At 40.6% G+C, this 24,240-nt stretch overlaps 4 protein-coding genes and 1 long non-coding RNA gene across 6 annotated transcripts in view; 3 read left to right on the forward strand and 2 right to left on the reverse strand.

Moving 5' to 3' along the window:
- Positions 1-1,803: 1,803 nt before the first annotated feature.
- Positions 1,804-24,240, forward strand: part of LOC128893903 (uncharacterized) — a 380,105-nt gene continuing 357,668 nt past the window's right edge. Inside the window, exon 1 of the mRNA XM_054155257.1 lies at positions 1,804-1,821. The gene's annotated coding sequence lies outside the window, so the exon portion shown is untranslated. The remainder of the gene's footprint in view (positions 1,822-24,240) is intronic.
- On the forward strand, positions 1,942-7,493 carry LOC128893780 (uncharacterized). 2 transcript variants are annotated; one of them, XM_054155019.1, is made up of 8 exons: positions 1,942-2,492; positions 3,599-3,821; positions 4,880-5,016; positions 5,480-5,701; positions 5,785-5,967; positions 6,039-6,149; positions 6,227-6,424; positions 6,590-7,493. In XM_054155019.1, exons 1-8 carry the CDS (start codon positions 2,364-2,366, stop codon positions 6,611-6,613), a joined length of 1,227 nt encoding a protein of 408 aa, XP_054010994.1. In that variant the 5' UTR covers positions 1,942-2,363; the 3' UTR covers positions 6,614-7,493. The 2 variants fall into 2 exon arrangements, with proteins under 2 accessions (XP_054010994.1, XP_054010985.1); XM_054155010.1 differs by having other exon boundaries at positions 1,953-2,492; positions 6,227-6,428.
- On the reverse strand, positions 3,828-5,518 carry LOC128893955 (uncharacterized). The gene is made up of 3 exons (XR_008461435.1): positions 5,377-5,518; positions 4,802-4,941; positions 3,828-4,110 (listed from the first exon to the last, which is right to left on the reverse strand). It is a non-coding gene; the product is annotated as an uncharacterized LOC128893955 (long non-coding RNA).
- On the forward strand, positions 9,148-15,387 carry LOC128893837 (zinc finger TRAF-type-containing protein 1 homolog). The gene is made up of 6 exons (XM_054155103.1): positions 9,148-9,451; positions 13,086-13,324; positions 13,385-13,596; positions 14,060-14,220; positions 14,309-14,511; positions 14,701-15,387. The coding sequence occupies exons 1-6, from the start codon at positions 9,218-9,220 to the stop codon at positions 14,726-14,728; spliced, it is 1,077 nt and encodes a 358-aa protein (XP_054011078.1). The 5' UTR covers positions 9,148-9,217; the 3' UTR covers positions 14,729-15,387.
- Positions 15,409-24,240, reverse strand: part of LOC128893613 (atrial natriuretic peptide receptor 1) — a 10,094-nt gene continuing 1,262 nt past the window's right edge. Inside the window, exons 4-20 of the mRNA XM_054154709.1 lie at positions 22,008-22,173; positions 21,791-21,865; positions 21,232-21,511; positions 20,851-20,960; positions 20,575-20,763; positions 20,209-20,429; positions 19,487-19,726; positions 19,300-19,426; positions 19,021-19,229; positions 18,810-18,960; positions 18,319-18,478; positions 18,089-18,249; positions 17,836-18,002; positions 16,861-17,007; positions 16,581-16,773; positions 16,005-16,278; positions 15,409-15,704 (exon numbers count right to left, since the gene is read on the reverse strand). Coding sequence (XP_054010684.1) covers positions 15,418-15,704; positions 16,005-16,278; positions 16,581-16,773; positions 16,861-17,007; positions 17,836-18,002; positions 18,089-18,249; positions 18,319-18,478; positions 18,810-18,960; positions 19,021-19,229; positions 19,300-19,426; positions 19,487-19,726; positions 20,209-20,429; positions 20,575-20,763; positions 20,851-20,960; positions 21,232-21,511; positions 21,791-21,865; positions 22,008-22,173 — 3,157 coding nt within the window. The 3' untranslated portion in view covers positions 15,409-15,417. The remainder of the gene's footprint in view (positions 15,705-16,004; positions 16,279-16,580; positions 16,774-16,860; positions 17,008-17,835; positions 18,003-18,088; positions 18,250-18,318; positions 18,479-18,809; positions 18,961-19,020; positions 19,230-19,299; positions 19,427-19,486; positions 19,727-20,208; positions 20,430-20,574; positions 20,764-20,850; positions 20,961-21,231; positions 21,512-21,790; positions 21,866-22,007; positions 22,174-24,240) is intronic.

The following is a 24,240-nucleotide window of genomic DNA, read 5'->3' on the forward strand; positions in this document are numbered from 1 at the left end:
CCAATCATCCGACAATCACTGCTTTCTGCGCACACAAAGAACATATTAATCACTACTTGTTCCTAAAAGGCCAGCGTTTCAGCTTAAAAAATGGCGGAGATACGAATTTTTGAAAAAACCGCTGAATTTTCCGCTTTTCCAGATTTTTCTCCGTTTCTCATTATCCGATCGAAACGTTCAAGGTCTCATTCTGTAGGTATTTTCATCACCTACATTTCATCTCTTTCGAGCATTGATATTGCTGCATTAGTTTAAAAGTTTAAAGCAAAAAACGACAAAAATCACAATTTTTTTGCATTAAATTGTTAATAATAAGAAAAGCGAACAGAGTTGGGAGTGAAAAACATATACGTATTAATCTACGCATCCTTTTTTTATGTAACTGCACAATCGATTTGCTGTTCGTATTTTTGTCACATAAAAATGCTCTACTGATTGGCCTATCTCTGAATCGTAGGTATACAACAAAAAGCGCTATTCGCGCCTGTGTAATGGCGTTGGACCATTAGATATCTATAGATATCTATTGATATCTATTGCGTGGACGCGCTCGCGTGTTAACAGTAGCGTTGTCAGGTATCCAGCAAACGATGATAAAGTATTCAGCGGTGGTTCGTAGCGTTATTTTATTATGCGATATGTTTTCCTCGAATAGTAAACATAAAAATAAAAGTAACGCGTAGTAAATCGATTCGCGACGTTCGTTTGATCGAGGAGCGACTTTTTTAATCGTCGACAATTTTTCTTAACGAAGGAATTCTGTGGTTAGATACAATCGATAGCGGTGAAATAATTTCTTACGAAGGTCGTACGGCCTTGATTATTATTAGAAATCACTTTTGGGATGTGGTATCTATGTATGTGTGTGCTATTTATGTGGTAGGCATGGGCTACTCATGTGATGTCCACGAGTGACAGTTTGATCTGTTAATTTTGGACTTATAAAAAGTCTTCTAACGTTCTTTACAAACATGGTTCTAACTTGAGAACAAGGCCCATTAAATAATTTGTGTCCCCAATTCAACCGCTGGCTTCCACGTATTACGATACATCCTGTATAGTGAAGTTTATTGCTTTGTCCGACCTCCCCTATCTTAACGCAACGTAGACTGCCTTGAGCAGCTCGGACTGATACACTTAAATCGTACTGGCCTCGTTATCGGCGCTCGTTCCCATTTTTTTTTACTATCTTTCTCTAAGTTGTGCGTGACGGGCGAGGCGATGCCAGTTATCGAGGCTTATCCACCCCTTTGTTTTCGGCGACCTCTTTTCGGCAGTCTCAGAGGACGCGTTTCGTTGGTTTAGTTGCTTTTATTAAGTCTCATACATCGTGTTCCATGACCTAGCAATCAGGGTATATAACATTTAAAAAAATAACAACGCCAGAGATTACACTTACGAAATTATCAAAAATAATATCTCTGTTCTACGATGCGTGGTCCCAATTTCTTGTATACAGGGTGTCCCAAAAATATTGTAACACATTGAAAGAGGTGGATCGGGAGGTGATTTGGAACAACTTTTTCCTTAGCGAAAATGTTGTCCGAGGTTTTGGTAAGGAGATATTAAGCGAAAACCCCGACGAATCAGAACGCGAGTATGCCGGTTGAGCGTAAGCTACGCGATAGGCGGCCGCGCTGATACGCTACCGCGAGCGCTCCATCGGCATCCTCGCGCTCTGATTGGTCAGTGTTTTCCGTTAATATCTCCTCAACGAAGCCTCGGACAACATTTTCCCTAAGGCAAAAGTTGTTTCAAATCACCTCCCGAACCACCTCTTTCAATGTGTTACAATATTTTTGGGACACCCTGTATTTATATCATTCTTCTGAGGGTGACTAGGAGCCACCGGTTTTGTGGTCGTACTAGGTACGTCACTGACGCTAGAAACAGTGCGCATGCGCGATTAGTAACCACTCCCTGGGCCTAGCTAGTTCGCGTACCCTTCGTTCGCCGAGGCGCGCGCGATTTTAAACGTCGAATATGGCGGACCGTGCCGTACGAAATGGCGGGAATTTTGAAATGGCCACCACTCTTTTCAGAAGCACCAGCGTTCGCGCGAAGCGAGCGGTCGCGATAACGAGTGCTCGCGTCGATAGAGACCGGAAACGATGTGAAGGAAAGGAAACGATGAAGTGCAGCCACGGAAATCATTGACTGTGGCGTCGAGGTTTACGAACGTCGTGCGATACTCCGGTATCAACGGCGACGTTTACGGGAGGGAAGCGGCGGTTTCCCCGACCGCGGAAATGAACGTTAGGCGACTGTGCACCGTGCCGGGGGGTTGAACACGTGACGTACGGGTGGTTTCCAGTGCAGCGGCGGCGCCGTTCGCGAATATAGGCGGTTCGGTGTTGCTTGAAATGGACTCGGTGGCGGTGACGGTGCCGCTTCGTCAGCCGACGAAGAAAATGAAGAAACGGAAGGAGCTCGACGCCCTCGCGCCCCCGCACACCGTATCCCGACGGAGTTCTGGAAAACGTAGCTCCCAAGTACGTATCCGTATCGATTGACCCCGAGGGACGCGCACGTCGCTCTAGTCTAGCGTTTTCCAATGCAGGGGGCGCCAGAGGGAGGCGCGAAAAAATCGATCGTTTTTATCAATCGTAACAGTTGGGGGGGGACATTTGATAAAATTTGAAGTGTCTTGTAGTTTAATCTTTTTCTAGTACTTTGAAATCTAAGGTTTTATTATGGTTGCAACGTGTGAAACGTACACGCGTGGTCAGGGCCGGTGACCCCGGCACCCTCACCCCCCCCCCCCCCCCCCCCCCCCCGGGGGCCGGGGGCTTAATACGAATATTTTTTGGGAACACCGAAAGAAAGAAAATAGGTGACAATATTTATATAAGCATATTATTTGACAATAATTACTGTCAGTGTTGCTATTTATTCTAATAAAATTGTACAGGTTTGTTTATCTTATCGCTTTCTTATCGAAACATAAACAGTGGGGACAATTTCGCTACTTGGATACACCGTAAGAATTGTCAGTTGAGATCGGAAATCGCTGCACTGTGCGCCTTAAAGTAAACCGAAGAGTTGCATTTAAATGAGGAAGGAATGTTAATTAATAAAAATTGTGATAGTTACCGTGTGGAGCAAAAAGTGGTGTTGTTAGCAAAAAAGCAATCGATATTCAGTTTTTTTATAAGCTCAAATCCAAACTACTAGTTTACGTGTACGCGCCTGAAATTGAAACGTTCAACGAACGCCATCTGTTGAACGGAACGGGAACACTCTTGCAAATTTAATTGTTTCTTATCCTCGCACCCTAATTATTTTTATATTTCAATTCTTCCACGATTCCCGTTCTCGGATTTTATTCGAATAATCGAATAAATAGAAATTAGAATAATCGTTAGAATAATCTTCCTCGTGAAATCCTTTTATCGAGGAAAAGCGTTTTAAGAACTGGTTCACATGTTGCAACCGATAGAATCTCGTAAAATTGCAGGAATGCAAAGGGAGAAATTGGTAAAGCGAAACTTCGATTCTAGTCACGTTTTCGTTCTTTTTTTTTCTTTTAAATTAAATTAACACGACGTTACCTTTTGTGGGTCGAACGAGAAGGTATTTACTTTACCTACATTTCTAGGAGTTACTATCAGATAGCAGCGACGAACGATCGGAATACTGGAATGTATCGACTAGAAATGGCCGAAAATGCAGAGGCAGACGAGGTCGAGCTTGTCCCGGAATTTTTAAAGCTTGTAGTGCCTTTCTGGCTTGTGCCTCCGTATTAGCAACCGCTAGTTTAATTTGGCTGTTCATCGATGTTCGTCAGCAACTCACTGCTCTTCGGAACGAGCTGGACCAAGGTATTGATATCGCGCGATGCGTCCTAAGAAAAATTAGACACGCTTCTCGATTAAATAAATTTCGATCGAATGAAACGCTTGGGAATGGCGTCGTCGACTGATTAACTTTCGTCGAGCGACCATTGGAATTACGGGTTAATTACTTCTCGCGATAAAAATGAAGAAAGAAGTTGATTTAATCATCTCGTTATGAGTTCCAGAATAGGCTCTGTGTCTCTTTAGCCGGTTACGCTACTTTATAGCACGTAAATACTCGTAAGATCGCTCCGATAGCACGATGCCAGGTAATCTGCGATACATGTTGACAGTTATTAGAAAACGTATGCTGAGTAGAATAATAACACGTGTCACTCGATCGCTATCGAATGAGCCTCTGTGGAGATTCACAGCTGTACACAGCTGTACAGGGTGTCTCAAAAATGTTGTAACACCTTGAAAGGGGTGGTTCGGGAGGTGATTTGAAACAACTTTTTCCTTAGCGAAAATGTTGTCAGAGGTTTCGTTGAAGAGATATTAACGGAAAGCACTGACCAATCAGAGCGCGAGGATGCCGATGGAGGATCGCGTAGCCTACGCTCACCGGCATACTCGCGCTCTGATTGGTCGAGGTTTACGCTTAATATCTCCGTAACGAAACCTCCGACATTTTCGCTAAGGAAAAATTTGTTTCAAATCACGTCCCGAACCACCTCTTTCAAGGTGTTACAACATTTTTGGGACACCCTGTATAAGAACGCTGGTGTAGTATAGTAGCATGGCATCCATTGGCAACTATAATAATATACCGTTAGAATTACAATGTAGTCGCGTATGCAATTATACAACTATAATATACCTATGCGCACAGTCGTGCAACCATAGTATAGTTGCTTTTTATAGTAGTACAGCTGTAGAAGTATAACAAACTATAAAAATGTGAATTCGAGAGGCTCATTCGGAAGCGACAACGTTAAAGAAAAATGTAATTGAAGAAAGCATACAATTCTAGTGTCTATTTTTTATTAATTCAGTTGAAAATTCCTCGTCACGCAATAAATGAATGTTTTCGTACGTTGCAGTAATCGCCGGTAGCGAAGGTGTTCCAGATGCCCTGCAGAAGTGCCACTCCCTATCGAGAGATCTTCAGAACAACCAAACAATTATTTTCTCTCATCTGACCGATTTTAAGCTTCAAATCAATAATTTTACGTCGCAGGTAAACTTCTATGGATAACTGCATATCATTTACCTCAGATTTTACAATTAGAAAATATACAATTCAACGTGTAAGATTCATTTGCTTTATTCCTGTTACGCAAAATGTTCAAAATATTTTGAATATTCAAATTAATATTAACTTGAGCTGCTATACATTCAAATGTATCGCAATACACAACATAATAACAGATTCGGTGTCGACAGGAAGACATTTATGACATACCTTTATCTATGTGTTTGTACACATCCGTGTTTACAACTGCTGATCAGTCTGAAGACGTTCTTGCTCTCTAATTCTAATGTTTCCTAAGATTTCCAATCTTACACGTTGAATTTTATTTATTCCATTCGGACTCACCCTGTATAAAAATTCGCGATTCATCTCTAGAAACCAGGATGCATCCTACAAGAGTTTTCTAAATGAAGACGATCCATTTTTAGAACGCTCGTTTCATTTTCAGCTAGCCGTTATCCAGCGCGATCGGCAGAGCGTAGAGGAGTGGTTCAAAGCTGCTCCAGAACTGGCCAACGTACCGACGGACTTGAAAGCACTCTCGAGTAGCGTGGTATCGTTTGGCAGCCAAATACAAGACTTGAGTGCCACCGTGAAGACCTTGAAGGAGTTCAACGTAAGGGTGCAGGATGCCCAGACCACTATGCAGCAAAATATCAGCAGTATCAAGGTTAACGAACGAAACACTTCGTATATTATTCGAATAAAATGTTGTCCAACTGTGATCCACCTTTTCATGTTCATGTATCGCAGAACGCCGTGTCGGAGTTGTCCAACATCACGCAGAAGCCGCAGACCGTTGCTGCCAACGAGACAAAAATAAAGACTGACGAGCTAGAGGCGGCGATAATACGCTTAACGACTAAATTGACGCGCATCAATGAAACTCTCACCAGAGAGTTGCGATGGTTCTCCGACGATTGGAGCAAAGACCATGTAAATATCGGACCAACGTGTAACGTTAGAAGTGAAATTGAAAAATGGCTAACCATATGTATATTTTGCAGAAAACATTGGTCTTGCTTCAGGAAACGTCGCAGCACGTTAGCATGAAAGTGATATCTTTGGAGAACGAGTACGTAAACACTACCGCGTCTGTTGAAAAGTTGAATAACCAAGTACGTGTGCATGCTAAGCGATGCGTGAAATTTTTATGCAATATAGCATCGCGTCTGACTGACTGCAAATGTTCCAGGTGAGCGAGATTTACGCGGTGAACGCGCAACTAAACGACAGGATGAAGCAGCTGGAACAATCGTATGACACTTTGAAGAATTCAACGAGTGCGATGCTCGCTGCGATACCAGGTGTTCAGAGTCAGAAACTGAAAAGACCTAAGAGCCTGGAAGGATCGATCGTTGGGGACGTTCCGATCGAACAGGATCACAGTGCGGTAGGTAAGTTGATCCGTTGAATTCAGCTTCGCTAATTTCAAAGGTATTATTTCTTTATTATTTTGTAAGAACATCTCCAGCTTATCGGGTATTTAGGTTGGATTTGAATTGAATCGATATTATGTATCTTAATCGCTTTAAAAATCACTTTTCCTGTTTTACAGTCTCGGATGACGATCTATCCATAAAGAACTCGACGAGTAAATCAAAACGATCCAGGGTAACCCCGTAATATATTTTAGACGATATATTGCGGAGATACTTGGGCGAAGAATCGTTTTGCACGATGTAGCAACCGTGTCTCCAAATACGAAGATGTGTGTATTTGTAAATATTATCGAATTAAGTATGTTGAAATTCCATGTATATAGAAAGAAAAATATCGAATGCCTCGGGCTATGTAATTCCGGTGCACAGAATAATCGGCGAGGATTTAATGCTCGATTATTATACCGAAATGTGTTTTACGATCAAACGTGAACTAAGGGAGAGCTATTTGTAACTAGCAATAACGTATACGTTAATCTAGTATTGTGAAAATCGAATACCGTGTATTTGAAGCATATTTTCGAATACGACGGAATTGCCAATCTCTAGAGGATGCTGTATGTAACTAGCTGAGTATTTGAGATATACCATCGAAAAGTACAAAGAGCGTTTACACTTGTTCTTGCGTTATGAAACAAAATTTAGAAACATTTAACACCTCTCCCAACCCCTAAATGTCCATGTATAATTGCAATAAATTTTTCTACTCTTCTACCGTTTGTAGCGCAGTATAGGCCACGAATTTGCCAAACGTTTTGGTAACGCTAAAGAATAACCCAAACTTCTGCAGAATTCAAAACTTTAGACCCCTCTTTTCTCCTACGTTTATAGAGAACTGATCGATTTAGTACTATGTATTGTATTATAAAAAAAAGTGAGGTTATGGCAAGTACATTAGCCATATCGTACCAAACGGATTATTCGAGGATCGAATGGTCCGCGAATGAAATAGGGAGCAAGAAATTTTGTGAATTCTTTTTGTCGAAATTAAATAAAATATAAAACAAGGGTGATGTATGATGTGGCTCGATTGATTTTATGCTCTCGTTACTAGGCACGTAATGTTTTAGTCTTCATAGAGAATCTGTTTATCTTATATACGAAGATGACTTATTTTAATCTACAAATGAATACACTTTAGAAAGTATACTGAATTGTTAGAATTGAATGTATGAAAAGGTTTTCTTCAATTTTTAATATTCTACATGTTTTCTATACTATCTTTATTTGTAGAATAAAGTGGGACGTAATTGAAGTCAAACTTACTATATTCCACGAATGGTCAATAATTAGCTTCATATCTTTTAGATGCGCTTCGATATCATTTGCATTACGTAAGAGTGAAATGCACGTTGATTTGTCTCTTATACTTGAATACGTTACGTAATGTTTTTGCGCATAGCCATCGTGTGGATCGTAACGATCGCAGATATATTTAAACGACTATACGTCCATTTTGGCGAGAAACGAGGTATTGTATTTACATAGACAAAAAAAAAAGAGCGAACAGGTCAGTTATTAACCATAAATTACATGGGAAGGAATACATTAAAATTTATGAATTTTTAATGAAGAATACGAAGTGCAAATAAATGAGATGATACCGACGGGCGTGTGAATAAAGAATTGATTATTCAAATTTTAATCATTTAATTACATACTTCCTGTTATTGATATAAATCATGTTATAGTCACAGAATTACAGTTGAAAAGGGCCTAGCCCATTAAGATGGTCAAAACTGCCCTTAGAGCTTTGTCAATGGTTCTTGAATCGTTCGAAAGCTGACTAAGAAAAACCCTTCTGAGCAAAACTTTAACCCTCTAGCTTGCCCGTGAGGGTAGTTACAGGGTAAAATAGATTTTACGCTTTCCGGCGCATTTTCCGATCTCAAATGCGTTCTAAAATTCTGAACAAAAATCTGACACATTCCGGATCCTAAGGCGCATTTTTGAGAATTTTTTCAGATTTTTTTGTTGCAAACTGTGGTCGTAAAAAATGAAAAACCTCAAAAAAAAATCGGAAAAACATTTTTTCCTCAAAAATATGAAGACATGCTATTCTACGTAAAATATGTATTATGAAATAGAAAAACAATATTGTTCCTTAAAAAAGAAATTAAAATAATAAAAGTAGTGATTCATGTGATAATAAAAAGGAGAACTCTCCTTATTAACAACTCTTCTCAGTGCTGAATTTCAGCAGGAATGATACAAAGTGATCAAAAAATGGTGTTGAGAAATTTGCAAGCATAAATACTATTTATGCAATGTATTAAAAAATGTACTAAACTTGACACAGCTCATTTTCAATATCTTCTGAAATAATATAGATACATATTTATACCGAGTCACATGGAATTTTATTACAGTTCCATTTTTCCAAAATAAACGCCATTTTCGTTACTTAAGGTCATACGAAGGTCACCTAAGTACGTGTACTTGAATTTGTTTTTTTTACGAGCTACATCATTGCGCTAAGAACTAGTATATTATCTAAAGTAAAAAAAATATAATGAAGTAAAAATAGTGTCATTCGTGTTTGAATCTCGCGTTCTACTTTCGATATTGTATCGCAGCTACATTCACGGTGATAGTTAGGAAACGCATGCGCAATCCGAGCTGAGACCCGAGAACAAAGTTTCTTGTCTGCGAGGATACTCCCACTCCGTGGCCTATTGCGTGGTTTGCGTTTGACATCTGCGCAATTCTCACGCTCGCACGGACGAAAAATCAAAACAATCAATATGGCGGACCCGAGCAACGAAGCTGCATCGTCGAGTAGCGTCGCGGAGCAAGCCCCTTCGGCTACTCCCATTCGCGACGACCTCGAGAAGCTAGAGGACTTCCTCGAGCCCGATAAAAAGCGTCGAAAGGTGTCAAGGACCGATGGGAAAACCGAGCAAAAGCTGGAGCACCGCCTGGGCGGCATCCTCTGCTGCGCAGTTTGCCTCGATTTACCGAAGGCGGCTGTCTATCAGGTAAGTTCGCCAATATTCTTGGCTACATTTTTTCTTGCAAATTATCCAGCGCGTGCCAGTACGAAAATAATGCAAATTTACGAATGCGCCACGAGTATTATCCGTATTTTTCAACATCGACGTTGTGTGATGTCGTCGTTCCTTTCCATCCGACATTTTCACCCGAGGTCGTTGGGTGACTTTCCCGTTGTTCATTGCGGGCACGTATATATATGTATATATATATATATGTATATTAGATATATATGTATATTAGATATATGTATATATGGAGACGTTATTAGATAAACTTTGTTTTGACTGACCAGTGTTCACCCGTGATAATTTATTGACGTTTTGTCCGAAGTCGTTGTCTTTTGTCGTCTTTCGGTTCTTATCCTCTGACAGTGGTAAATTTTTTCCCGTGTCACTTAAGGTATAGCAAGAATACTTAATGTTGTCAGAGTTCCTCCAGTGTGACTTCTTTTATTACTTAAGCTTTTACATCACCTGATTTCTATAAACAAAATGGTTAAAAACGAGAATATCCTTTGACAGATACACCAACCTCACATCCTTTTATATCGTTACTAAATACGATTTATTACGATAGTTTCTAGTTTCATTTTTTACTGTCGTTAATACTAATTTATTTCTGTATTCAATTCTTTCTCTCTCACTCTGCCCATTTTTCTTACCTTCCTCTTCTATTGACTATTACACCGTATTTTTAAATAGTTTGCCCTCTCGATAAGACTTATTTATAGTTTTGTTTAAATTATAATCGTATAAGTATTTAAGATGAATTTAAGCTATTTTTATCATTATCAATATCTCGTTTCCTCTAAGATATATAATAAAATAATTACAGGTAGGTAATTATATGATTCTCTTAGTGAAAATGGTGTTAAATGTTTTGAATAGGGGATCTACACGCAGCCTTTAACTTGTTTTACACGAATGCCAACATTAATGGATATCTGTTGTTGAATGTATTTATAAAATTCAGAAAATCTAATAAGAACATATTACTATAAATACTTTACAAAATAATCCTTTGAAACATTTAAGGTTGTAGAAATACATTGATCAATTGCTTTTTTTCATAAAGTTTGTACTGTAAAAAATGAGTTACAATTACGATATATATCTATTTATGCATGCATGTAAAGTAATTCTCACTATGATGTAAGTTTATGCGAATTTTTACATTTTATGCGAGAAACAAATTACAGACAATAAAACAAAGAGAATTATTGTATGTATGCATGCCCAGGCAATAACCCCAATTTTTTAGTAATATTTATTTACAGAAGAACTCCTATTATTAAATTTGTAGCATTCCAGTCCACCTTGAACTGTTATATTTTGTTCTCGGTCGTTCTCTTTTGAATTTCAATTAACAGAAACATATGTAACGCATTCTATATTCAGTGTCTTCATTAACTGTAAAACACTGGGAAGAATGTTGCGTTTATCCTGTTTGCTGTAGAGACACGTACATGTAAGTTATTCAGTGCGCCATCTCGTGCACAATGTACCGGTTTTATTTAGTATGGTGCACACCGGTTGTATTGGTGAACTCGTAGATGCTATTAAAAATATTTCATTTTTATAAGTACACGCGAGTAGTTTGAACTTCAAATTCACTCTTACTGGTATCCCGATACAGTGGAACGTCGATTATCCAAATGTTGATTATTGGAACATAAGAGGAGATAAATGTGTATAGCACCACAAATTCTAAGCAAAGGTGGGCAAACTTCTAATTTAGATCAAAACACTAAATATCAAATAAAAGATTGTCGTATATGTAACACTTATTATTATGGTGGCAATTTGAACATCCTCAATAAAAGTAAATATTCGATTGAATAAACACCGCAAATTTAATTTAATTCTATTAATCTAATACAATTTTCCCCACCTCTGACTCAGACACTGTTTAAATCTTAAAACCTGTACCTGTTATAGTTACATAATTTTATTGACTTTTATGGTATATCATGCTTACTATCTTGCAAGTGTTATGCAAGGTTTCCACATGCAAAGATCATCAACACCAAAATAACATTAACGATGCAAATATAAGTGGCTCACAGTTTATGCTTCTACAGGTCTAAATAGTTTTTAAGTGGCACAATATTTAACATTTTAGCTTTTACAGGGTTTGCAACTAATTCAGAATCAGATGTGACATCAACAGTTTCTCTCAGTACTTTATTTCTTCTATCTCTACTATTTATCATATACCTACACTTGTTTAAAATATAAACATGACTTGCACCAGGAACTGCACCTCTTTATTTCGCTGTGGACCCAGTTGAATTGACATGTTTCCATATGCAAAGATACTGGTACCAAAGATTATTGCATGTTGAAATCCTGCATGTGGAAATCCTGCATTAGACATAAACACAGATTTAACATTACACGTTTCGTTTACTCTATATTGCATATTTAAGAAGAAACGAGTCTCTCATTTAGTCATGAGAATGAAATACATATAATATTAGGGGTTTCTATATATATATAAAAAAAAAAAGTAATATTAGTAAAAGATGATAAATAGGACCAGACTATTTAAATATTCATTTTAGAAACTTAGTTACGTCCATGGATTATCAATTTGCTTTTTACATTACGTTAACCACACATTCTTTCACGCGATCATTTTATTTTTCATTATTTTATTACATAGTTGCAAGTTCAATTTTCTTAGATAGATTACCAGAACGAGTTTTGCTCCCTATCGGTTCGGATAATTGACGTTCTACTGTACAGTCGATTAGGAAAGTAAAAAAGAAGTTACTTAAGCCACAAAAAATCTTTATAGTCTTTAGCACATAATATAACAATATTTTTTTAATCACAAGAATATTGTGCCTATTGTAAGAAGTAATCGAAAACTGAGGAAAACTATCCAAGATCTAGTTACTAGGAAAAAGTTATTGTAGACCCATGCGAAATTGATGTTTATCACTTATAATTAATAGCGAGAGAGTGCGAGTGAGAGAGAGAAAGCGCATTTCCAGAAGATCTGTATAACATGTATAGTTGAAAAGCATTAAACAAAATAAATATTCTTAAAGGTTATTAGTTAGTTATTTCGCATACGACACCCTTTTTCACTCGTCCCATGCATCATAATCCTTTTCTCTTCCTTTCTATTTATCGATATTGGCAGCGATAACGATGGTTGCTTCCGATGATAATTCATATATTTTTTTTTTAAACCTGCTGGTTTCGCAAATAATTACTTGACTTATTAATAGTACTACTACGATTTTGTGTTTCAGGTTTAAAAAACGTCAAAATCATGGTAATATACATGACATTAGTTTTGCTACTCTAGTTTGGTTAATATTGTTGCAAGGGTTGTATGTGTTTGTTTAAAAAAAAATAAAATAAAAAAAAATGTAAACGAGCACAGTGTGACGGTTTGTGCAAAATAAAGAATCGAGGAGTACGTCGCTTGCTTCGTTTAACGTTCCGTATTAACATTCCGAAATTGTATTTTGCACACAGCTGCGCACACTTGGCGAGAAATTGTTCTCGGGCCAACGAACTTTGTACAAGATTAGGATTACCATTTCAAAAAAAAGAGGTTGAAAATCGAGAATGTTAGTAATACATGGTGCAAAAATGTTCACAGTGTACAAATGGACACTTGATGTGTGCCGGTTGCTTCACTCATGTCCTCGCAGATGCCAGGCTGAGAGATGAAATGGCAACGTGTCCCAACTGCAGAATCGAGATCAGCAGAACATCGCCATCTCGAAATTTGGCAGTCGAAAAAGCGGTGTCCGAGTTGCCAGCGGAATGTCAGTACTGTGCGAAAGAGTTTCCACGGAATTCGTTGGAACGCCACGAAGAAACCATGTGCGACGAAAGGTAAAACGAACACCGCTACCGTAAAGAGGCATATTAATGACATTTATTTTGTGTATTCAGAATATCCAGCTGCAAGTACAGCAGAATCGGCTGCCCCTGGCGCGGACCCAACCACGAAGGTCCAGAACACGAAGCACATTGCGTACATCCTCATCGTACTGGTCTGGATGTAATGGAAGCCTTGCGCGACATAGACGAACGCTCTCTCGAAGAACGTAGACTGTATGACAATGTCTTTGATCTTTTGTCCTACGAGAAAATCACATTCAACGGTCTGTATCCGTTTCTCGTGTATGTCTAATCTCTCACCTAAGGGGATAGTCGAGCTTTGCATCTTCATAAAACCGGAACTGTTATATATATAAATAATTACTTGACTTATTCATATATATATATACTTTCGTTTAAAGTTCGCTGTTAAAATTTTGAAGCTCGACTAGGCCCTTGACTATTACGAGTGTACATCAACTTAACATAGAAAAAATATTTGATCTGTAGCTTATAAAAATGTATATTACACCTTTGTTTTCTGCCTTGTCTAGCAGCAGCAGGAACAATCCCCCTTTCATCACACTTAAATTAGTTTCGCTTGCTTAACGTTTCATATTATCGGTGACACTTAGAAAATCAAATCATTCGATTGCATTCTTCAGCCTTTTCATTTTATAATAGAGACCACGAGGGTGGTCGATACCGAAAGGGTGTAATCTATTTGTGGAATTTCGTCGTTTATAGATTTACAAATGAAGCCGTATCGTACGGACGAGTTCGTCCATAAACTATTTTACGAAACTTCTCGGTTTTCGGCGTTTAATAATCAATGGGTAGTAAAAGCGAGGATCAACAACAGTCAACGTGATCCTACTCAAAGCTCGGAAAGGGACATGACTTATCAAGTACGTAGAGATTGGATATTTCGTCGAGGTAGCCCGGCGAGATTTGTTTTGTCGAGGGAGCGATCAAAATCGTTATTTAATTTTGTAGCTGATTTTAAAAACAAAAACGACGTGTCCATTACCTCTTCATTATTTGATATTGAAAGGACCGTTCGGGGACATGAAAGTACAACCGAGGATTCATAGATTCGAATTCACCGACCAAGAGAACGAAAGTCCTTATTTACCGTTACCTTTACCTGATACGGCAGAGTGCAATAGACTTCTTGCTGCGAGAGCTATTAGTTTCAGGTAAGACCTCTCCGTACGTCTAATACGCTCACTGCCAGTTTGAAATTCTACCGCACCTACTTTAGGTAATATCAATTAATTGAATAAATTTATACGTGGCAATGAACGTATTAAACAAGAAATGTTATCGGTCTCTGACAAAACTGTGCAGCGTGTTCTAACTGTACGCACCTTTATTCTTTGTTTCAGACTAATCATGTTCCTGGCATCCAAGTAGTTTCACACAGCGATTACTGTCGTCAAAACTTTATGACAAACGAATTATTGACACAACTCTTTAGATTTAACAGCGATAAGAGCATAGATCACAGAGATTTATAATCACTTATAGTAGCGATAACCGTAACGATAATAAAAAATAAAGACGCTAATTCTGCTGTAGTCTATACACGTATACACTAATATACATCACGCTGAGCTACATGGCATCGTTGGCCAACGTTTCATCGAATTAACGATCGACGATCAATTCGTCTAACGTTAACCGCGATTAACGCCCAACTCTGCTACATAGTGTCGGCGTAGAAGTATAACAAATAACACGCAGACACTTGAAAAAGTAACGTTTGATTTTCTTCGAATTTCTTTCAGATATTTTGCTGACTCTGAGCTAAAATAAGCGAACGATGCTTTACGCATAACATTGCTGTTAGACAAGCGCGTTGAATTGTGTCCATAGACGCATCCTAGTTTGCACAAACAGATTACATTTTCGAATAGCCGTGCCGCCGATCGGGCACCGATTTAACTCGCTTGCCTTTCAACGAAAGCCTAGTACAGATTCTTCTATTTATATATAAATTACATGTCATCAATGTAAAATTCCGAATCGACACATTGTAATAGACGAAATTTAAAATAAATTTATTATAATTACGACCCGTTGTCATCTCAAGAATCTACGTTCTACTGTAGCTCGGACAAGTTAATGAAAGTGTTGTTGTTTGTTCTCGGGCCGTTGGCGTTGTTCGGTGGGAAAATCAGGGGGTTAAGGTTGTTTTCTGGGGAGCTGACGCTGTGCCTGCGGTATTTCGGGGTTAGAGGTCGTGGATCTGGTTCCGAGCAACCTCTCAACCAGTAAGAAGTGACTCGTCCTTTCCCTTTTAGCTCCACTTCGCCCCTGAGCTCGAGGTCGAACGTCCCAAACTTGTCCAGTATGCATTTCGTTGCTTTGGACACGTGTATGCAAAGCGCTGCGCCATATATATTAATTTAGCGAATATTAAAAATTAACTGTGTTGTTTAATGGAGTAGGAGTCGATCTTATTATCAGGGTTATCAAATTGGGTTGAGTACAGTATATTTATTTCTCAAAGAATCTTTCCTAATTTTCTTAGTCATGCAATTTTAAAAATCTGCTAACCCTGATCGAGTGGTACTTTACTGGTTTCATAGGGTCGAGGAGTAATTGATAAGTACTGATAAGAAGTTGATGGTGCCCGCTTACGTAGCCTAATACGTAAATCTATAATTCTCCAGCGAGTCTAACTTACGCAGTCCCGAAGATTCCATCCTGGACGCAGTATTTACAGTGTCGCCGAAGAGACAATAGTGGGGCATCTTCTGGCCCACGACGCCGGCGCAAACGGGCCCACTGTGTACTCCAATTCTCACGCTCAACTGAGCGTTCTGTTTATGCATTATCGTGAACGATTTCACGGCGTCCAAAATGGCTAACGCCATCAGGCCTATCTCCCTTGCGTGCTCGTCGCCGTTCCTCTCTGGTAGGCCGGATACTACCATGTACGCGTCTCCTATCGTCTCCACCTGCAGGATGAGTAAATTTACTGATTATTAAATACTATATATATATCTTTGATAACTCTTTGATATATAAATAAATATATATATATTTTATATATATATATATATAAAACACGCCAGAACAACTGTAACATACTTTAAGATTTTAATGAGTATAAACGGTACTAAAGAAGTACAAGACTTTAACGAAGTGCAGGATTTGATTTTACTAGGCAGTAGTTGGTTTTACTAGTAACTAAAATTATTTTTATTCTATCGTAGGACACAAAAAACCCATAAAGCTGCCATAGCATTACGAGCCCAACCTTGTAGACATCGTAGAATTCGATGATGCGATCGAAAGTGCTGTAGAGGTCATTAAGGAAGTCCACCACTTCCATCGGCGTACTCTGCGCGCAAAGAGCTGTGAATCCCACTATATCGCTGAAATAAATCGTCACGCATTCGAATTGTTCCGGTTGGACCAATTCTCCCGCCATCAGTTGGCACGCCACCTGGCTGCAATAGTCGACAGTCGATAGAAAAGGCCATCGGTACCGACAGAGCATAGCAAAACAGCCGATCCGTTGGCAACGAAACGCTTACCGTGGGAGTACTTGGTAAAGAAGCTCCTCGCTTCGTCGTTTTTCTAGACTCAGCTGCTCCGTTTTCTCTTCGACGAGAGCCTCCAAATTGTTCGCGTATTGCTCCATTCGCCTCAACAGATCGTCCATTAAATTCTCGCAGTAACCTCTGTCAAGATTTCAAAATTTCATTTATTACAGAATCTACACGGGCGTGGGCGTGTTCTACGTGGGCGTAGAAATTATTCTTACACCGATCAATTTCCAAAAAAACTATGTAAAATTGTAAATTATTAACTTATTTTTCATAGACAATGACATTCTACATATTCTTGGAAATCTCTAGAATAAATATAGTAAAAACAAAAAATAGCTATTTATGTAAGTTGCGAAATTCACATCGACAGAAATATTGAAGCAACAAGTATTTGCACAACTGTTTAATTTTTATAACTTGATTAAAGAAAAAAGAAATTTACATTAATTTATAAGCATGTAATACTTTCTTCTTGGGATTTTCTTTCGATTTTATAATTATTGTAACTTTTCTAAACATTAAATTAGCTAAATTATTAGTTATTTGAAGTAGAATCTTCTTCAATTCGATGTTGATGTATTCTAATTCGTACGGAGCAAGAAACTAATGTGTTTACGTTACAAGCTCTACTGTAAATGGTTCGTCATAAGAATCGTACAAATACTTGTTACTTCTATACTTTTACCCACTTTTCGCATTTTTTTTTGTTAATTTCACAAATTATATTAACTAGTAAATGTTGTCTGGTCTATATCTATTTTAGAGATTTCCGAGAATATGTAAAATATCATTGATGATAAAAAAAGAAGTTAAGAAACTACAATTTCGCACAAAAGTTTTTTGAGAAATTGATCGGTGTACGAATACATTCTACACCCTCTGTATATTTACTTGAAGAATGTATACGAGGAAATAATTCGATACTAATATTGTGTCCGTTATCCCTAGGTGCCCCCTTACTTCATGATGCCGCGTATGGTTCCACGTACGGCGTGAAAGGTTGGTCGCTCCTCTGGCATCTCGTTCCAACATTTCTCCATCAGCGAGAGGATATCCAGTGGGCAATCCTTTGGCGTCACTTCCGGTCTAAACGGCGGCGTTTCTGACGCGGTCACGCGACTCACGATCTTCGTTACACATAAAACAATCGATTGGAGTCATCGACACAGTAAACACAGCTTGATGGGTAAATGTTAGATTGCGAACATTATACCTCTTGGGAGGTCATTGACGCTTTAACCGTTTCGTAGGGTCCCCCGCGAACGACGATCTCCTCTAAAATGATGGCGAAGCTGTAAACGTCGCCCTTCTGGGTCGCTGTGCTCCCAGGCATCACCGTCAGAGGCAGTAGCTCTGGAGCGATCCAAAGCAATTCTGTGGAACGATCACAAAACGTTAAGTAAATACTTATCAAATCCATCTGTTCGATCTATTTTTACGCACTGGTGTAATAAATGTCGTCCATTATCAGATCAGAAGGCGTAGTGAGGGTCTTCAGGCCGAAGTCTGAAATTTTCAAGACGAACCGACAGTCGATCAAGCAGTTGCAGGATCTAAGCTTCCCGTGCGCTGAGACCTCGCTGGCGTGGAGATAGGACATCCCCTATGGATGTATGAAAACATTAAACCATTGCGCTCGAGGCATTTTTCTATAGAATCAAATCCAGTCCATTTTCCGCGGTCCGCGCGTTTCCAACAAGCACTCGGTTCCGCCTAACATTCATATATATAAACCCTTCCCGACCGGACGACAAATATCCCGACATCCACGAACATTCTCAATGTATTATTATTTCATAATTAATAATTAGCTGTATAGCGATATAAGTACGTTCAAAAAATCACTTCTAAATTACATATGTCGCCTCAGTGGCGCCACTCGAGCGTAAAGGGTTAAATATTGTTAACATTGACGAAGGAACGACTGCTTCTACCTTGACGATGTCGTGAATCAGAGACATTCGAAAGTTCCAATCCAGCTTGATGGCATCGTTCTCGAGAACGTCCTTCAGGGATCCTCGAGGACAATACTCCGTCAGAATCAACACTGTCGGCGAAGGAGAGCAGAGGCACGCTCCGATGAATCTGAGATAAGTTTCAGCGTTTTCAATCCCTCTTCCAACCTCTTCGAGATCGTTCTCATACCTAACTGTATTTTCAGAAGTGACGTCCCGAACTTGCTTGATCTCCCACAGCAGCTTCTTGGTGACGTCGACCACCTTCTTCTTCGTGATTTTCTTAATGGCCACCCTCTCGCCCTTGTAAATCCCGACAGTGGTGAAAACCGTGGTAGGTGGCAACGACTGGCAACTGAGCTGCGATCCGCGCCGAATGCGTTGCTCCAATCCAAAATTCTAGTTCAACAGAAACCAATTCAGGTTTGTACTCGAATCATCTACCACCCTAAACCTCTCTGGAACTTACGTTCACCTCTGATATCGCTTGGTGCAAGTTGATCTTCGAGGAGAACGGCTTCCCGATCTCGAGGAGCAGTTCCTCCGGCCTGATCCTCCAAGACATGTTGTTCAGATCCGCGGAGAGTCTCAGGTGCCTGCACAGGTACGCGGATACGTCTTAACGAGCTCACCTCGATGGAGTAGGGCCTGCTCACCTGTAGAGAATAGAGGTAGCCGCAACAGCGGCCAGCAGAAACGCGGCCAATGCCAGGCTCGTGTAAGCCACGAAAGTGTAGGCCTCGGTCCTGGACGTGCAACCTGGGTCGTTTCCCAAGAAACCACATTCTGGGATGTCAGCTGGTGGACCCTCTCTGCCACCAGGCCAGTGTATCTTCTTCCCAGGAACGGGACTGTACTCCCTGTTTAGCCCTAGGTAGTGCGCCACCACCTCGAACCTGACGATTGCGTTCTTATAAAATTCCTCGCGCGGAAAGAAATCGAAAAGTCCTTTACCATTTTGCAATCGGAGCTTCCGTTCGCAAGATACGAGCAAACGAATGTTTGGTCGCGTTGTTCCCGTCGTGCGCCATTTTTGAATGCCTCGAAACTTTAAGTACTCGTAGATCGATAACGAAGGCTTCGATTGCGAAACGGGAAAGGACTTTTCGGTTTGTTTTCGAACGAGGAACGTGCACGTTTCGGCACGACTGGTATTTTCGAAACGGTCTGCGTTTATATTTGGCCTCGTCAGAGACGGTCGAAATCGTCAATAGATGAATACTGATCACGCGTGGCTCGAATCAAGCGTCATTCAGACCGAAGACGGAAATCCACGAGGATGCCGCAAACCTAACTGAATTTCGCGTCGCCGCTTAGAATGGGGGCTTGATTAGCAATGCAAACAGTCGAAGGAATGGTCGGCTTAATTGACGCTGACCTTCCAGTGATGGGGTCCAGATCCAGGATACTGTAGTCGGCGTCACGGTCTCCATTGTCGTCTATCCTAACGTGTCCCGTAATACCAATGAAGTCTCGGTCCCACATCCGTCTTGTTATCGATATGCCGTCTCTGATGTCGCCGCCCTCGGATAAAGTTTCGTTTAACGCTATACCGAGCAGATAAACGCCGTCATAGAAAGCTCCGATGAAAAAGTTCACCTAAAATGACGGAGCATGATAGACATGATAAACGTAACGTGATAAACAACTGAAAAGAATGTATTCAAGTTCAAGGGAAAATCGATTCTTCGTTTAGAATTGCCGACAGGAATTCGCACGTTGGATCTATTTTCATTTTTATCACCTCTTCTCCGTCCGAGAACGAATAGTTGTAACCATTTTGGGCACGTTGTCGGACGGACTCCGCGAAATCTTGAAATCTGGGGCTGGTGGGTTGCAGAAGGGACACCCTCAGCAGAGCTTCATAAGCCTTTCTAGCCACGGCGTCGTCCTCGTCGCCTACCTCCCAATCGTGGTCGCCCCAGTAAGAACCCTGATTTACATTCGAAATGTTTTTATTTTTGGTCAGGATCAAGATGAGAACGGTCCCCAGAGTTTGAAAAATCTTCGTTTCCTTCACCTGGAATATTTCGACGTCGAGGAACGCCCAATCCCCTCTCGTCATTCCTAAATCGTGTGCTGCCAACATGAATTTCCTGACCAATGTCCCGCGAACGCTAAGGATCAATACTGTCGGCAATTGAATTTTATTATAAAATGACTCGATTAGTCGTATTAGTGGTATACATATCTCTTTTTATTTTTGAAACGCCACCCCTTTATATATGCAACCCCCCAGACGACCTGTAACTCTGGTTGCCACCTACCAGGGGCACCTTCCCGCCCCTAATAGGCGGCAACCAGCGCTACAAACCGACAGGTGCGGTTGTCTACTCACAGGGGCGGCGTTCGAACTCAAAGATAATAAAATTCAAATTTAAAGCAAAGCTTTATCGCTCACCTCTAGCGTACATACTGGCGTCGCGCAAGTAGAAATGGTACGGTTCGTCCTCGGCGTTCCCATCGAGTTCCCTCACGAATTTCAGTAGTCCGTCTTTCCGCAAACCGTACTCCAAATTCTTACCTACCGTCCACGAGAACAGGTCCGACCTGTCCAGTATCAGAGCCACGTGCGACCAACCGAACTCTTTGAAAACGCTGGAGAAGACCAGTCGCAGACGGCACTGGCAATAGGACATTCTCGTTAGCGTCGGGTACTTGCTTTTGTCCTTGAAAATGCCCTTTAACAAACGACGGTAAACACACTTGAGAACGCGGCGCTCGATCATCGGGGAGAATGAAAATGAAAACGGAGCGTCGAGTAGCACTTTTGCGGAGTTTCATTTTATCGCGACCGTCTTAACAAGGCCACGGCTAATTAAGAATACTAATGGGGCCATAAATACAGGGAAAGGACGAGGTTCTCGTGTTCTCCTATGCGAGTAATGCGTATGCACCGGCTGAGTTCAATAATTACGTCGATTAATCTAAGGGAGAAAGAATGGAAAATTGTCTCTCACCGAACTTTCGTTCTTCCATTTATTGATCCTCCCGAGGATACCTGAAGTCACGGACAGTTCGCCTTCCGAGGGTGGCTGAATCGTTTGAGAAAATTTTGTATTAATTTGTCACGGTACAAAGAGATAGGCGCGTGTCGAGCACGCGAACTATGGAAGGCGCCAATAGTTTGTATGCTCGCCGTGCGCAGAGTGACGCTCGGCTGTCCTTGAGACGTACTTGATCACCCATTCCTGTAATTATAGGCGTGTTCCAATACGCGGCAAGCCTCGCTACGGGTTCCAGAGCGAAGGCGCAAGCTGGACCGACGAACGCAATCACGTTGTCTCGGAAGTGCATGTCAGCCGCCAAACCTGGTGCCGTCGCCCCACTGCACGATGGGTAACTTTAAACACGGATGAGAACAAATCTATTGGTGATACCAATATTGTCTGTTGGTATATATATTATTAGTAATATTTTCTTTTTCAAACGGCATCCTTTTAGATGCAACCCGCTAGACGACCTGTAACTCTGGTTGCCATGTATCAGGGGCACTTTTTCTGCGCCTACTACGTGGCAACCAGCGCTACAAACTTATTGGGCTACATACTCGTAAAAACATTCCAAGAAAATATCGATATACAGTAGGTCTCCCTTGCTGGTTGGCAAATGAAATTTTATTAGGAAATTATCCGATAGTATTAGTAATATTTTTTGTTTGCAACATTACCACGGACCAACATTTCTAACGAAACATTTATTTAGAAACATTAAATCTCTCATTTAATTCAGACAAATTTCTTTAATAGCGGTTACGAATACTGGCTGTATAAGAAAAAATACGAACATAAAAAGAATAATTGCATAGGTAGGAATGGAAGAGGGTATAATAGAGGGTAATATAAAGTAGGTGTCCCCTTGCTTGTTGGTAAATGAATTTTTATTAGGAAATTATCCGATAGTATTAGTAATATTTTTGGTTTGCAACGGCATCCTTTTAGATGCAACCCGCCAGACGACCTGTAACTCTGGTTGCCATGTATCAGGGGCACCTTTTCTGCGCCTACTACCCGGCAACCGGCGCTACGGACCAATATTTCTAACGAAACATTTATTTAGAAACATTAAATCTTTTATTTAATTCGGACAAATTTCTTTAGTAGAGGTTACGAATATTAGTTGTATAAGAAAAAATACGATCATAAGAAGAATAATTGGATAGATAGGAATGGAAGCGGCTATAAATAACCAACGAAACATTAATGGTTGATGTACCGAATGGTGTAGCGGAAGGTCAACTTTAATTTCACCTCTCGGCTAATATTTGCTGCAAACGTCCACTGCCTCGTCCACGAGCGCAATCTTTTACGATTACGCGTCCCACATGATCGGAGCAGTAGGCGCGATCAATTCGTTTTCGGCAAGGTGATTCTGTTATCGAAGGTGGAACAAGAAAGTGGCTCCAGACGATGGTTATCGGGACGAAACAATATCACGGCAGGAACAAAGGTAAACGGTTTGATGGATGATCACGTTCCCGGAGCGCAAACATCGTTCCATCGAATTACTGTAACGCGAAAGCCTCGACACGATGAAACATTTACGTCGAGAATATTAGCGATATACCGACCAAAAATCGATTAGCAGAAACATGCTTCGTATCTAAACATTTTAGATAGGTAGGTAAAGGATAGTTATGGCAACGCGGTCTAAGCGGTGGCTTTGGACTGTGGAGGCCCGAGTTCGAATCCTGGCAGACACATTTCTCACTCGTGTGATTTTTTATGTTACCAGGACTTTTCTATCGAGCATGCGGCAGGAATACTGTGGCGCGAGGAAGTACACACTAACATTTCTGGCGTGCAAGGTTTCTCCACGCAAAAAAGAATCCCAGTGTGGTGGGCGCCCTAAATCCAAAGAAATTCCGCGGATGACCATCGTCTCGAATAATCGCGTGTCCCCAGCGTGTCGAGTGATCGATAATTGCTGGTGGCAGAAATGTACTGTCACATTCCGAGTAGCAATTTGGGATAATGATAGATTAATCGTGGCGTTGAATGGGCAATGATTGGATACCGAGCGATTCGCGGGAAAGCATATGAGTGTTGGACGATTTTCGCCCTTTCTTCCCTTCGTTAACGAATCGTGATGTATACGCTCCTGCTGCCCGATCGAATGTTCTCCGATTAAAGCCGCTGGTTCCCGACGCTTCGTTCGTCTTGCTCGCGAAAATTCGGACGATTGCATTTAACTGCGCGTAGTCGACGAATAACGCGCTCGGTATCGAAGGCTCGTTCCTTTTTTATGCAAATGCACGCCCAATTGAATTAACGTAACGGCATGGAAGCGACGTAAACGCGCGGTCAGAAGCGGATCGTGCGCGTATATAGGACCCGCCAGACGACCTGTAACTCTGGTTGCCATGTATCAGGGGCACCTTTCCCGCGCCTACTAGGTGGCAACCAGCGCT

The sequence above is a fragment of the Hylaeus anthracinus genome, unplaced genomic scaffold (genome assembly GCF_026225885.1).
Source record: "Hylaeus anthracinus isolate JK02 unplaced genomic scaffold, UHH_iyHylAnth1.0_haploid 0, whole genome shotgun sequence".
NCBI classification, from domain to species: domain Eukaryota; kingdom Metazoa; phylum Arthropoda; class Insecta; order Hymenoptera; family Colletidae; genus Hylaeus; species Hylaeus anthracinus.

What these genes read in the sequence shown, in the direction of transcription:
- LOC128893780 (XM_054155010.1), top strand. Translation starts at nt 2,364, where the DNA reads ATGGACTCGGTGGCGGTGACGGTGCCGCTTCGTCAGCCGACGAAGAAA. An exon ending in AAAATATCAGCAGTATCAAG is followed by an intron (nt 5,702 to 5,784) that starts GTTAACGAACGA and finishes CATGTATCGCAG; the next exon opens with AACGCCGTGTCGGAGTTGTC. An exon ending in ACGATTGGAGCAAAGACCAT is followed by an intron (nt 5,968 to 6,038) that starts GTAAATATCGGA and finishes TATATTTTGCAG; the next exon opens with AAAACATTGGTCTTGCTTCA.
- LOC128893837 (XM_054155103.1), top strand. Translation starts at nt 9,218, where the DNA reads ATGGCGGACCCGAGCAACGAAGCTGCATCGTCGAGTAGCGTCGCGGAG. An exon ending in AAAGGGACATGACTTATCAA is followed by an intron (nt 14,221 to 14,308) that starts GTACGTAGAGAT and finishes TTAATTTTGTAG; the next exon opens with CTGATTTTAAAAACAAAAAC. An exon ending in GCGAGAGCTATTAGTTTCAG is followed by an intron (nt 14,512 to 14,700) that starts GTAAGACCTCTC and finishes TCTTTGTTTCAG; the next exon opens with ACTAATCATGTTCCTGGCAT.